This window comes from Phascolarctos cinereus, unplaced genomic scaffold (genome assembly GCF_003287225.1).
Source record: "Phascolarctos cinereus isolate Bilbo 61053 unplaced genomic scaffold, phaCin_HiC Scaffold_5;HRSCAF=322, whole genome shotgun sequence".
Taxonomy (NCBI): Eukaryota; Metazoa; Chordata; class Mammalia; order Diprotodontia; family Phascolarctidae; genus Phascolarctos; species Phascolarctos cinereus.
In genome coordinates this window covers 317,716,299-317,730,132 of record NW_027555958.1, presented here as the reverse complement: position 1 = coordinate 317,730,132, position 13,834 = coordinate 317,716,299, and the positions used below count along the sequence as shown (strand labels likewise).

General features: G+C 36.8%; 1 protein-coding gene across 2 annotated transcripts in view; it reads right to left on the bottom strand.

Annotated features, from left to right (window-relative positions):
- Positions 1-13,834, bottom strand: part of BRIP1 (BRCA1 interacting DNA helicase 1) — a 233,687-nt gene that overhangs the window by 25,181 nt on the left and 194,672 nt on the right. For both annotated transcript variants that reach the window (XM_078156105.1, XM_020991818.2), the window contains exon 17: positions 1,399-1,511. In XM_078156105.1, the coding sequence (XP_078012231.1) occupies positions 1,399-1,511 (113 nt within the window). The remainder of the gene's footprint in view (positions 1-1,398; positions 1,512-13,834) is intronic.

The following is a 13,834-nucleotide window of genomic DNA, read 5'->3' as shown; positions in this document are numbered from 1 at the left end:
ACTTTGTAGACTATATCATATTGTTCCTTTTATATAAAAATAATTTTGAATCAAAAGATTTCTTCTTGTCTATCCTAAGATTTTCCTGGTTACTTTTCTTCTCTCCTTAATACTTGTTTCTCTCTTGTGGCTTTTCTATACAACCCTGCCACTATCTTCCTTCTTTACCTGCCACTTTTCTTCCCCCTTCTATAGCTATCTCCTCTGATCTAGTGCTGTCAGGATTCACCTTTTATGGTTTCTTGCTTGGTCTGACCCACCAGTGTATTTCCTGCAGCTTCACTGAATGTTTTTTGAACTTGCCCTTCAAATGCTACATGTTAATGAGACTTCCTATTACTGTCAAGGAAAAGACCATCCCTCCTAGTCACCCAGAGTCTCAACCTTGGTGTCATGCTCACTCCTTACTTGAATTCACTCTACATAACTAATCTGATGTGAAGTCTTATTGTTTCTGCCTTTACAATCTATTTCAAATGTTCTCCCTTTTCTCTAGTTTATTCAGCCACCACCCTGACACAGGACCTCATCACCTTACCCCTGGACTCTTCAGTGCCTAACTTGTTGGTTGGTTTCTCCCTCAAGTCTCTCCCCACCCTAAGTCATTCTCTACTTAACCGGCAAGGTGAGTTCCTAGAACACACATCTGACCATGGCGCCTCCCCCTTTCTCTGACTCAAATTCCAGTGGGTCCCTGTTGTGTCCAAAATTAAATAGAAAATGTGCTATTTAAAGCCCTTCAGAAATTAGCTCCTTCCTACCTTTCTAATCTTACACTTTACTCTTCTCCATGTACTCTTATGATCCAGTGACAGTGGCCTTCTTGCTATTCTTCTCACACAACCTTCCATCTCCCAGCTCTATACATTTTCACTAGCTATCCTTCCTGCCTTGAACTCTCTACTTACTCATCTCTGTCTCCTGGTTTCCTTCAAGACTCTGCTCCAATGCTAACTTCTGTGCAAAGCTTTTTTTGATCCCCATTTCCCTTACCACCACTCCCACCAAGGCCAATGCCTTTCCTGCTGAGTTTAGCTTCCATTTACATTGCATGTATCTTGTATGCTTTGTATGTTGCTCTTCATGTTAGAATGTGACCTCATTGAGGGCAGAGACTATGGTTTTGCCTTTCTTTGTATCCTCAGTGTTGAGTACGGGGCCTGGCACATATGAAATGCTTAATTAATATTTGTTGACTGATTGACTTTGGGTTTTTTCCAGTAATACACCTTTCTAAAACTTTTACTCTGCAAAATATGTATTAATTGGGTTCTGAGATATTAAGGTTTTATTGTATCTATATATTACAAAGTATGGAGCAATATGATTAATCTTCAAAACAGTCTTAGTGACAGAGAGCTCATCATTATATATCTTACATTCCATAACCCCACTTACCTGCCGAGTGCCTGGTTCAGCGCCCTATAAGCTTGAATTTCATACCACTGGCGTCCAGGTAAAAGACCTCTTAGTTTTGAATGCTGGTCGTTGTACTTTCTCTTTAATTCAACCTAAAGGTAGGATGGAATATGTTGTTGTTGTTGTTATTATATTAATATTAATTTGTTAAAAAAAAAAGGCTAAAATGGAAAAATAAAGAAGTTAGTCTTTAAATTACCAAAGTATAATTTTTAGCTTGCTCAGGATGTTATTATGGGCGTGTATATCATAATTTAGATCCAGTTATTCATCTTTTTAGAATCACTTATAAATGTCAATCAGTGAAAAGGAATATATTAAAACACTGCTCTGTATCTCAAGGATTCCAAAGTCTCCCAGTTTATCTGCCCTAAAAATATATCAATCCTTTAAAAGTGAACTTCACAAATCCCTTGCTACAAATATACCATTCTAAATGATTTTTTTTATTTTATATATGCATATTTTTGCCTCTCTAAAGAGATCATATATTCTCAGTAGTCAAAAACAATATCTTATTCTTTTTGCTCTTATCACAGAACATTTTGCGTGAGTAGGTGCTCAGAGTTTATTGGAATGTATTCTAACTGTGAAATTGTGACTGGCAGTACTTTTAAAACCAATAAATCACGTATCCTTTCAGGAATTCTGATATAAGCAAATAAAAGGTGCCCCTAAAAAAATGAAACATTTCAATTTTAAGAATGTTATCTCTAAATATTCTCTTCAGTTGTATCTAAAGACAGTGACATAACTATGCTTTCTGAAAATTGGAGGGTTTTTTCCTTAATTTTAAATAAGAATAACGTGGAGGTCTCTCTCCTCAAATTTACTAAACTTTGGTTACAACCCAATGGCAGGAGTAATAATCATGACATTAGGTGCCAGAGGCACTTGGAAATTTACTATTTGTGTCATAAGTTTCCTTAAAAGGCAAATGGAACTATCCTCAAGACTAAATTAGTCCAGGGAAATTAGGTTTGAACAACAGCATACTGACATAATTTCCCTGTTATCTAAAACCCAAGATGCGAGCAATCATAACTCAAGCTTGATGGATTTCTCATTGCTGTGAGAATCAACACACCCTTCAGGCTAGACGCTCCCCAGTGAGGAACTGGACTAAGAGGGAGGGAAAGGGAACTTTGTACGAATGAACCTGTTCTGTACTCCTGCTGAGTATCCCTTCCATGCTATTGCTGAGTAAACTTCCTTTGTTAAATATTATATGGGCTACAAGTATCTCATCTCATTCAAATCCCTAGCTAGAATAACTAGACTGGCCTGACTCAGGCTTGGCTCCAAACACTTGACATAGCTGCCAGGATTGGTCTAGAATGACCTCATGGCAGGAGTGGGGAAAGAATGATGTGCAGACTTCAACTAGGCCCAGCCCTCAAGGTCAAGCTAGGAAATTGAACTGTTCATTTCAGGGGCTTATTAGCCCCCAACAGGGGAAGATCATGTAAATTAAAATTAAACTAAATAATCAGATTCTTACAACCCCAAGAAAACAGGACCTGGATTTCTTAACAAGGCATTAGATATTATGAAACTTTTTCTTTCCATTTTTATTGGCTACAGAAGATGGGTTTTCCAAGCTTGCTCTGCAAGCTGCCCTGACCTTCAACAAGACCAACGAGATGCCAATTATAAGCCTCCATAACAAATATCTGCTTGGTCTGTAAACATTGTGGGGTCACTGTGGCACCCAGGCAGACTGAACCCAGATGAAAAATCAACCACATTTTAGAGAGATGTGTTTTTCCACACTAGAATAACAAGGCAATCTAATAAGAAAAAGGCAAAGAATGCAACGGCAATAAATCATTGGTAATATATACACTGAATGCTTTGAGGGAAGGAGAAGTGATTTAAACAAAGACACTATGAAATTCAAACAGAATTGGTTTCACTACTGGGAGGAAAAGTAATACCTGGTCAGAACATATGGCATGCTACATTTCTGAAAAGGACACAGGCATCATCTAAATACTGCACAGCACTCTACTTCAATTTTCAATTCAACAAGCATTTATTAAGCACTTACTATGTGCCAAGAACTATGTTCCTTCCAGAAAGGTATGACTCTCAGCTACCAAAATAACTTGTGATATAGGGTTTTGTGGACTATGAAACGTACAAAGCCACAGTCATAAAGAAATACAGAATTGTGGCTTTTCCACCTGACTTACAAACCATTCCATTTAGACTGATGAAAAATTCTATATACAATAAGAAACCTCAATACAATATTGACTTAACTGTTAGTAGTAAGTAGTAATTCACAGTAAGTTACAGTAAGTCACAATCTATGAGCTTATGTTGGGTCTGCAGGGGTGATAATTTAATTCAGGGCTACATGGCATATTTGGAAAGTCATCAAATATAACGTTTAAATTACAAATTGAAATAATTTTATGAAATAAATTCATTCAGTTTTCACATGTTATCCATGCAATACAGCACTGAATTCTAGGGGAAAGTTACAGAACAGGTTACTATAACTGTTTTCCTTACTTAAATAAAATAGCAAAGCCAAACTGTTAAAGATGCAAGATCAAGCACAAATATGATCAATTTGTAGTTAGAATTTAAATATTAACAGACAAAATTAGTAATAGGGGTAACCTGTCTGGTTGTTGTTTGGTGTTGTTAAGTTGATTTCAGTTATGTCTGATTCTTCGTGAGCCCACTGGAGTTTTCTTAGCAAAGATACTGCAGTGGTTTGCCATTTCCTTCCCCAGCTCATTTTACAGATGAGGAAACTGATGCAAAATGGTGACTTGCCCAGGGACACACAGCTAGTAAGTGTCTGAGGCAAGATCTGAAACCCTTTTCTTTCTCATTCCAGAACCAGCAACCTATCTACCACACCACCTAGCTACTCCAAATCTATCTAATACTCTCAACATTTAAGCAATATGTTTGGATGGATCAAGCCCAAGTGACGAAATTTGCAATGCAGGGGTGTTCATTTAAACTCCATGCAATGGAATTTGTTTTAAATGAACCTCCAGGGAGGTACAAAATAGTTCCCAGGATTCTATCAATGAGCAAGATAATTAAGATGTAAGCTACTTTACCTGCAACAGACTTACAGTCTACGGGTGAGATAAAAAATACATGAATTAGTGAGCAAAATAGCAATGAAGACTAAATATGTAAGTGCCAAGGGGGTGCTTATATAGACTTATTAAAAAATATTCTGAGTGCTCATGGGATTGGTCTATTCCTGGAGATCAAATTTGCTGGGTCTTAGAGCAGGGATGAATATGAAGTAGCAGGAATAAGAGAACATCTGTTAAGTCAGTGACAGCAAGGGATTCAGGTTACAACTAGATACGCTGACATCCACAAATGGTACACAACACATTGTCACATGTTATTACAAATATAGTGGTAAGTATTGTTGAAGTAAACAAAGACATCATCTCTCACAAAGTTAGCTTTCAGTGGCAAAAGAAGGTGCTTAATAAATGTTAGTTAAGTGGAAATGAATGATTGTGTGGCTAAGAGGACTGTCATGACTAGGGGGTGCATAGTACACCGAGCACTGAACCTGGAGTCAGGCAGACCCGAATTCAGATCTGACCTCAGGTACTTACTAGCTATGTGTCCCTGGGCAAGTCACTTAACCTTCATCTGTCTCTGTTTCCTCCCCATCTGTAAAATGGTGACAATAATAGCACCTATCACAATAGGCTATTGTGAGGATCAAGTGAGATAGCATATGTAAAGCACTTTGCAAACCTTAAAATGCTATATAAGTGCTAGTTATAATTATAATTATTATTGTTATATATGGGAAGGTCAAGGAGTGAAGGTATTAAATCCAGGGCAAGTCGGTGAACAATGATGTGCCTTACTTTCCCTATTTGCAAAATAGCAAGAATTATTATTCCTACAAATAAGAATCAGAAAGGTTGCAAAGTTTAATTAGAAAATTTCTAATTTCAAAATGCTACATAAAATATTAATTAATAATAACAAATGACAACTCAACTATGCTTACCCACCACAAGCAACCTCCCAGTAAAATCACTCTGGCTGCCTGAAGATTCAGGCTTCAGTTTCTTGGCCATTGCTCTGACCCCCAAAACCATGGGCCCCAAGAAGAGTCTCTTTTTTGTTAAGGTCAGCTATACAAGAGCCTCCCTTGCTAATCACACTAGATCATTCCAGAAAATAAGACTAATTTCACATGCAAAACAACTGCTTCCTTGCAAAAGTTTTCCAGTTTTGATGTGGATCACTGGAATCAACTGTTTTTAACAAGACACAAAACTGCTCAAGAAAAAAAAAGAGGCATGTCAATGTTCTTTGCTACGGTGTTAACCTTTTTAAACTGACAACCAAAAGAACATGCTTCAAGAGAGAAAACAGAAGACTCCTAACTGCTTCTGACAGGTAACTTTCAACTTGAATTTGGGTAAGAAATTTTATATTATGTTCTTATGCCCTTTAAAAACAGCCTGTCAAATTTACCGATTCAAACTTTGTAACCAGAAAATAAATTTACTTTGATTTCATAGATCTAAAATTTGTTTAGTCACAAGTCAACTGTTCAATGAAGAAACATGTCCCCTTAAGTGCTAAAGAGGAGCTTCCATATAATACCGTGCAAATGCTAAATGATATGGTGTTTTAGAAAACAAAAAACTCTAACTACACATTAGAAAATGTACATAAATGAGTATTCAGCAATAAAAACAATGAGGGAATGTTAAAAGATTAAAGACTGTGTGTGTGTGTGTGTGTGTGTGTGTGTGTGTGTGTGTGTGTGTTTAGGAAAGATTCTATTGCATTTGCAAAAATCTCATATGTTGAACTACAGTTGTTTTGAAGACATTCCCTGACTTTCTCTCACAATGTAATTTAGGTGGTTTCTTAAATGAGATTTTCCTTGCAGGAGTTTGGTATCAATAGGTCTTTTGCCAATAGCAATAGCTTAAGGGTTTTCCAAGTATCCTGCCATTCTGATGGACTAGGTATGGCACCACACATGATAAGAGTCACTCTCCTTTTGCTAACAGTTACTGCTTGAAGTATATGATTATGAAGTAGCCAGAGATTATATAGCAGTTGCTGGAACAAATAAGGGAATTTACATTTTCCCAGTCTTTCCTTTCACATTAGACTATAATCTCCTGCCCCCAACTGACTACATTTTGTTTCCTGAACATCAGACTCCACTAAACCTCGTCTTGGAGTTCAGTGAACTCTTTCTGGGTTCTCAAAGGCTATGTCAGTAGTTCACATGCTTAGAGGCCCACTGAATTTAGAAAAGGTTTAGTGATGGGGTTAGTGATAGACCAGCCTAGCTAAGGTGCAAGAGGTTCATTATCAGTAGACTGGCCAAAAGGTGGTTTTTTGGGGGAGTTTTTGGGGTTGTTTTGGTTTGGTTTTTTTTTTTTGCTACAGCAACTCATGAAGACTATCTTGTCTTCAAAAAGAAATCTTCTAAAGTGACTAATACATAATTTTTCATTGTTATGAAAACAACAGAACAATTTAAAATAAAGCATAAAAAAATAGCTATACTTAAGGGGTATGTTTCCACTGGAAGTGACTGACGAATTGAGTCACTTGAAGGTTAAACAGAAGCCTCATTGTTAGACTAGGTAAGGCTAAAGGCCAGTGCATCTCATTTTAATGGAAACAGAATCCATTTCATAGTCTAACTATGCTATATCAGGCATCAGAATCCACACCCAATTCAAAATGGCATGTTGCATATGTGAAAAAGCCAGTTTCTCCTGCTAGCAAATCTTTTCAATGTGCAGTAAACCATAGGCTATAAGGGATTAGTTAAAATGTCAAAAGACAGCCTTTTACTTTTACCTGCTCATCCTTAAAAATATATTCTTAGCTATCAGGCATGCTTTCCAGACAAATACCTTTAGCAGGCAGAAGCAGCAGGCAGAAGCAGAAGGCCCATGGCAAGCTCTGCCATCTTGTAGCTGTCAGAGAAATTTGTCTTTGATCTGTCTGGGAGGTCACAGTCACATTTACATTAGCTACACAGTCTAACAACATCGTACCTGTTAACCACCGCTTCTTTTAATGCTTAGTGAGACACACATTCTCTACTATGGGAAGTTAACTGTGAATGTTTTTCCTAAGTTTTGACAGAAAGTAAACATCATAGACTTTACCTGACTGCAGTTTGGAAAGATAACCTTTTAGAACAGTTAATATTACATTGCAAATATAATTGATAAGTCCTGTCTGAAAAAAAGGTTATTTTTAATTATAAGTCCAGAGAAGGGCTTAACCCCAAAATAGAACTACTAAGTGAGGATTTTTAGAAGGGTGTTGGAACAGCCCAGGAGGAATGAGGATTAGGTTATCCATTCTTTCATACAACTGTTTTCCTTCTGATGACCAGTTAGATGTTGATGAGAGGTGAAAAGCAAATGGAATTTGGTAGTCTCTAGACAGCAGTGAAAATGTGTCCACCTCTAAAGTCCACATGATTTACATGAGCAGAAGTGAAGCCTGAGAACAGCAAAAGGTGGGCAAGTCAGGGTAAGGAGTATTTACAAAATTATGCAAGAGATACCAAAACTGAGGGCAAAGCTGTCAAAATATAAATTAAGAGATTTCAGTTCCATGTAGTTGAGTAGAAAGAACACCAAATCTAAAGTTAAAAGATCTGGATTCAAGTCCTACTGCTGGCAGGTACTATCAGTGGGATCTCAGGCAAGTCACTTAATCACTCTAGACCTCAGTTTCTTTATGACTTTTAAAGTCCCTTCCAGCTATAAATGTATAAGGCATAATTTAGCCTGTAATATTGCTCATGTCATAAAAAAATTTTCTGAGCCTAAAATGTATCATCTAAGAACTGTGAGCAATCATAATAACCAACATCACAGCTGTAATGGGTGGAATGAGAGAAGTAACTCTCATGGGCTAGGATGGATATAATGTCAACAAATTTCACTAATATCACAATTCCTACGCTGGACCTTTTTAACTTGGTCACAACCAACAGTTTTATGCCTAATAGTAGCTGTGTACAAGAAGAGTCTTTTATACATTTAATTAATAGCTTCTAAAGAGAAACAAATGGTGTGACAAATACAGGCTAGAACTATAAACCCATCACTTCATTTTATGAGCCACCTCATCATGAAAAACAATAGATTTTGTCCTCATTCATATAAATATGAAATATGATTTAAGTAATAAATGTCTTCCTGTAAAACTGCCACATAAGCAGTAGAATGCTATCATTCTTTAATCATAAGCAGGACCTTAAGACAAGAGTTCAATGCTCCAAATAAGACAAAAAGCAAATCAGTTAAACCTACCAATTAAAAGTATTAAGAAAACTTTGCTTCAGTAAAAATAAACACATTGTCTAGCAGACACTCATGAAGAACAGTTTTATCTTTCGCCAAAGTACAGGGCCTGAAACCCAAACATTTATAGCAATTCCAAACTAGAAGACAGAGAACGTGCATTAGGAGCATTTACTGCTCCATATTGCCATAGTGTAAACACATTTATCAGTGCAACTATCACAATATAAATTCCAATGGTTAGAGGCATAACTCAGTACAAGGGCTTATATGTGGAATAATTTAAATAGATAAAAAGAATATGACTGGTTTTATTTCATCTGGCATATTTTCAAGATTTCTCAGGCACCACTTTAACCAAATACAGTACAATATTTTGCTAAAATGGAAAAAAAAATCCCTTGGGTTTCTGCCAAGAGTTAACAAGCCAGGCTCCCTTTTAAATAAAAAAGCACTTCAGGAACGGTTTTTCAATTGTTACTTACTTTCTCTGTTAGATTAGGCTCTCATACTATGACCAGCATATTGTAGCAGAATATTGCAGACCAAGAAGGAGTGACATTACTACACAGCTCATGTGTACACAGGCTACTTTGGATGAAAAGCAGTCTCTGCTAGAAAAACTAGCAGAATCAACTTTATTTTGTATCTCTATGGTGATGAGTTAGCAAAAAAAAAAATCAAGCTCAAGGGCTAGAATAAAACACTATCCCCTCCAAAAGAAGCATCTCCAATTCTGAACATGGTCAATCCCAACTAATATGCAATTATAGTTATTTGGAACACAGCTGCTGTCTAATATTATTTCTTGTTGCCAAGAAACAAAAAGCTTCAGAATAAATGCTTTTTTTATTATATTGGTAGAAAAGCTCCTCTCTGCTCTTATTTTCTTTATTAGTACTGTTTTTGTTAATATTAAAAATAGTTTATTTATACAGCACTCTCGTTACAAAGCACTTCATTTACATTAACTCATTTGATGAGGTCAGTAGGAAAAAACTCATTAAAATATGAAAAAAAATTAAGATTTCAAATCAAAGGAAGAAAATGTGATAGGAAGTTGATACTATAAGACATGCTTTACATTGACTGTTTTCAGCATGCTCACTCTGCAGAGTGCTAAGTAAAAAGTACATGTAAACAGACTGTGGTAATTTAATCAAGTTATCCAGGATAAAATAGGGATGGTTGAGATCCAGATGAACTTTAACATATTTCCATAACTCAATCTTCAAACACATGTTGGTATTCACACTATATATGGTCTGTGTGGGCTGGCTGGTCCTCAGAACATCTCTCACATTTGTTCCCTTATTATCTCTACTTACAAAGTTACCAACCTAGTTCAGGTCCTAATTATCTCTTGCCATACTCAAATCACATTGCTTTCACTAAATATATATATCCATATAACTATGAAATATGATTTCAGTAATAAATGCCTTTCTGTAAAGAAGCCACACAAGCAGTAGAATGCTATTATTTTAAACTCATAAGCAAGACTTTAAGGCAAGAGTTTTCATAACATCAATACAAAAAACGTTTAAAATATTTAATTCCTCTTTATCTTATTCTCTTAAATTTCTCATTGGTCTTCCCATCTCCAACTCATCTTCACATGGCTGCCAAATTGCTGTTCCTAAAAGCACAGATCTGACTCTGCCACTCTCTCACTTAAGAAGTTTCAGTTACTCTATGTTTCTTTTAGAATAAAATACAAACTTTTCTGTGTGGTATTTAAAGCCCTTCACAATCTGGCTTGAACCTGTCTTTCCAGACTTCTTCCACATAACTCCCCCTTACAGATTCTAAGCAACATCCAAACTGAACTACCTGCTGTTCTCTACACAAAACATTCTGTCTTTTGCCTCTTTACCTTTCCAAGGCCTTTCCCCCCAGGCCTGGGATGCTCTTCCTCCTCACCACGGCTCCTTAGAATGTCTAGAGCTATTCAAGGGTCAGCTCAAATGCCATTTCCTGCACAAGGCCTTACTTAATTCCCCCAGTCATTAGCGATTTCCCCTTCTCTCAAACTTACTTTGTATTTTCTTTGTATATATTTTGCACTTACTAATCTGTGTACATAGTTTTCCCTAGTAAAACATAAGCTGCTCGAGGGCAAGAATGATTTTCATTTTTATAGCAAACACTTAATACTCATTGAATTTGGATGATAGTAATTTCCCCTCTACATTTCTGAATCCAATCCATCCTACGTTGAGTGTCAGTGGCTACTCAGAGGTGGGCCACAATGCTTAACCATCCTTTCAGACTGAACTCTGTGTCTGGGCAGTTAAGGTCTACAGACCTAAAGGAGATCAGCTAGTGAGAGCAGCTCATCTAATAAATAGCATGGCTAGAACAAAGAAAAAAACCTTTTCTGAAAGTGCTTTTGCCATGCTGATCAATATGGATATGGGACATTAAATAACTTATAAAATCAGTTTCAATGTATTTCATGCAGTGGTTGCTTTTTATGATACCAATAAAAATCTGTATGCTGGAAGTCTATACAGAGAACCTTGTTTTAATCATTTTGAAACCCGATTTTTCTATGTGACTTTCATACAGTGATCTTACATTTATTGAGCAATATAATAGGTCCATACTTCAAAGAGGTCAGGATTTAATAAAGTTTTTCAAAATTCTTTCTGTGTTAGCATTATTAGTATCTGTTAGAGTGTGATCTCCTTGAGGGTAAGGACTATCTTTTGCTTCTTCTTGTATCCCCAGTGCTTAGCACAGTACCTGGCCTATAATAGGCACTTAATAAATGTTTACTGACTATTTATTGACTGACTAGTATATTTATGACTCTATACTCTTGGCATGTGTATTCTAAGTACACTTGCCTTCAGGAATACCTGCGTTATAATCACTTCTTTCTAATAGTGGCTTGCCTCTCAACTCGCTACCTCCTAAGGTGTATGGTTTGCTTTTAAAGCACAGATGCTGTTGTGATCCAGGACTGACTCAGGTCACTCTGGTGGTTCAGGATAAAGACTTGAACAAAATAAGGCACTACCAGACCATTTCATGGTTAACAAAAGGAAGTTTACTGAGCAGTAGCCTGAAAAGGACACTCTATGCAAGCATACTTCCTCTACTGATTGATTTTGGTGCAGCTTTCCTATCTTCGTGTTGGCCATGTGGGCGTGCTAGCCATGAGAGAGGAACTTCTGACACCTCGTGCTCTGGCTTTTGTACTTTCACCACCAGGAAGCCAAAGCAATGGACTGAGCCTTAGTGCCCTGGACCATCTAAGTCACAAGGATGGTTTCAAGATCTAGGAAGGAAAAACTAGCCTAACCTGCATGGGATATAGCCTTAGCATATTTATTGCTCCTTCCACAGAGGCATATAAATATGAGTTAGAAAAGTAAGTAGAATTCTCTCAGGTAGTGAATTAAATCTATCACCCAGTAGGAGCTTCAATATCATTCTGTTCAAATATCTCACCCTTTGGACCTCCATTTGCTAAGCATGTGTACCAGCTCTTGAATGGACTTTTCCACACAGTCAGATTACCAAAATGAAACCATCTCAAGGGAGAAAGACTGGCAAAGCTATAATGAAGTCATGGAGATTTAGGAGAAGTAGGGACTTTTAGGAGAAAGTACAGGGTGCCCAATTTGGAAACATGAAACAGCCACTGGAAACACTGTTTTCTTCATAAGTCACCAAATGAGATTCTGTGTCCCTCGCCATTTAGATTTCCGTTATTTCTGAAAGCATCTTTCCAACAGCAGTTAAAAAATACCTTATACGAGAACATCTTTCCCCTTCAGCTACGTAGTCTCTGAGCATTATTGTTGCAGAGCACTTAATTCACCCCCAAAGCAATGCAACCCTTAGTCCCAATGACAAAGAGTAAGAAAAGGTTTATATAAGTCACAACCCCTGAACACTTTCAGGGACATCAACTACAGCTTGTGGTATCTTGGACAACTTGAAGCTTTATAGTTTGACAAATCATGTAGCACATTCACCCCAGGGCCATCTACTCATCTCAGCCTTCCAGGTTTTAAGGAACTCTGAACAAGTGGCTTGATTAAAATCTAATGCAACCAAAACCTTCCTCAGAAGAAAACATTCAATCTCTTTCCAGTGAAGCAGAAATAACTTTTTTAAAAAAATCAAACCATTTCCCTTGAGGTACAAAGCTGCTGCATCTGCTCAGTGTGACAATGTCTAAGGTGAAGTGGTGAGTGTCAGTCATTCTTACAAGTCCTCAGGGTGATAGCTTCACTTTTAAAGTCTTCAACTTATTTTGACAGGAAAGTAAAAACCTAAAGGTCACCATTACTTGCTAAGGACAAGATAAATGCAAGAAAATTGCTTTGGAAATCCTTCTAAAACAGAAAAGCAACCCAGCAAAAGGTAAAGAAGTAGTTTTGGTTCGTTGCAATATTTATCTAAAGACTTAACTAAATAATAAATTCCATCAGATATAGTTCTCTAAAGCTAGTCTAGCACAGTAACAGTCTTAAGTCAACAACAAAAAAAAATGTCAAAACGTACATACGTTTTTAAAGATTTAGTCTTTTGAACTTAGAGCATGGCAGTTATTCCCTCCCAATATGTTCCTCTCCCCTCCCCAATCACTGCCTACAAGTCTGAAGATTTATATTTCAGGAGAATAATTAGTACAGTAAGGTAGAAGATGAATTACTAAAGCATTTTCTATGGATTCTTTACTAAGGGGAACAAGAAGCTGGGACCAGTGCTTTGGTAGCTATCATTTTTCACTGTCCAAGATCGATATATAACTTGTTAGCCAAGGTAGTTTAACAAGATTTAAGCTACTTTAAAAATTTTAAAGTCACAAAATGTGCTTGGAACCTGTTTTTAATAATATCCATAGCAAAGCTGTTCATAAAAAAGGGGTCCAGCTGAAAAAAAAAACTTTGGTGCTCTGAGGAGATAAAAAAGGCTTAAAAGATAATAATAATAATACTTCACCTATATATAACAGCACTTTATAGTTTACAAAGTACTTTCATATACATTATTTCATTAGATCTGAACCAATGATCTCTAAAGTAGGGTATATGTACCCTAGAGTATGTGCAAGATGATCCTGTGGGATGAGGGAAAAACATGCT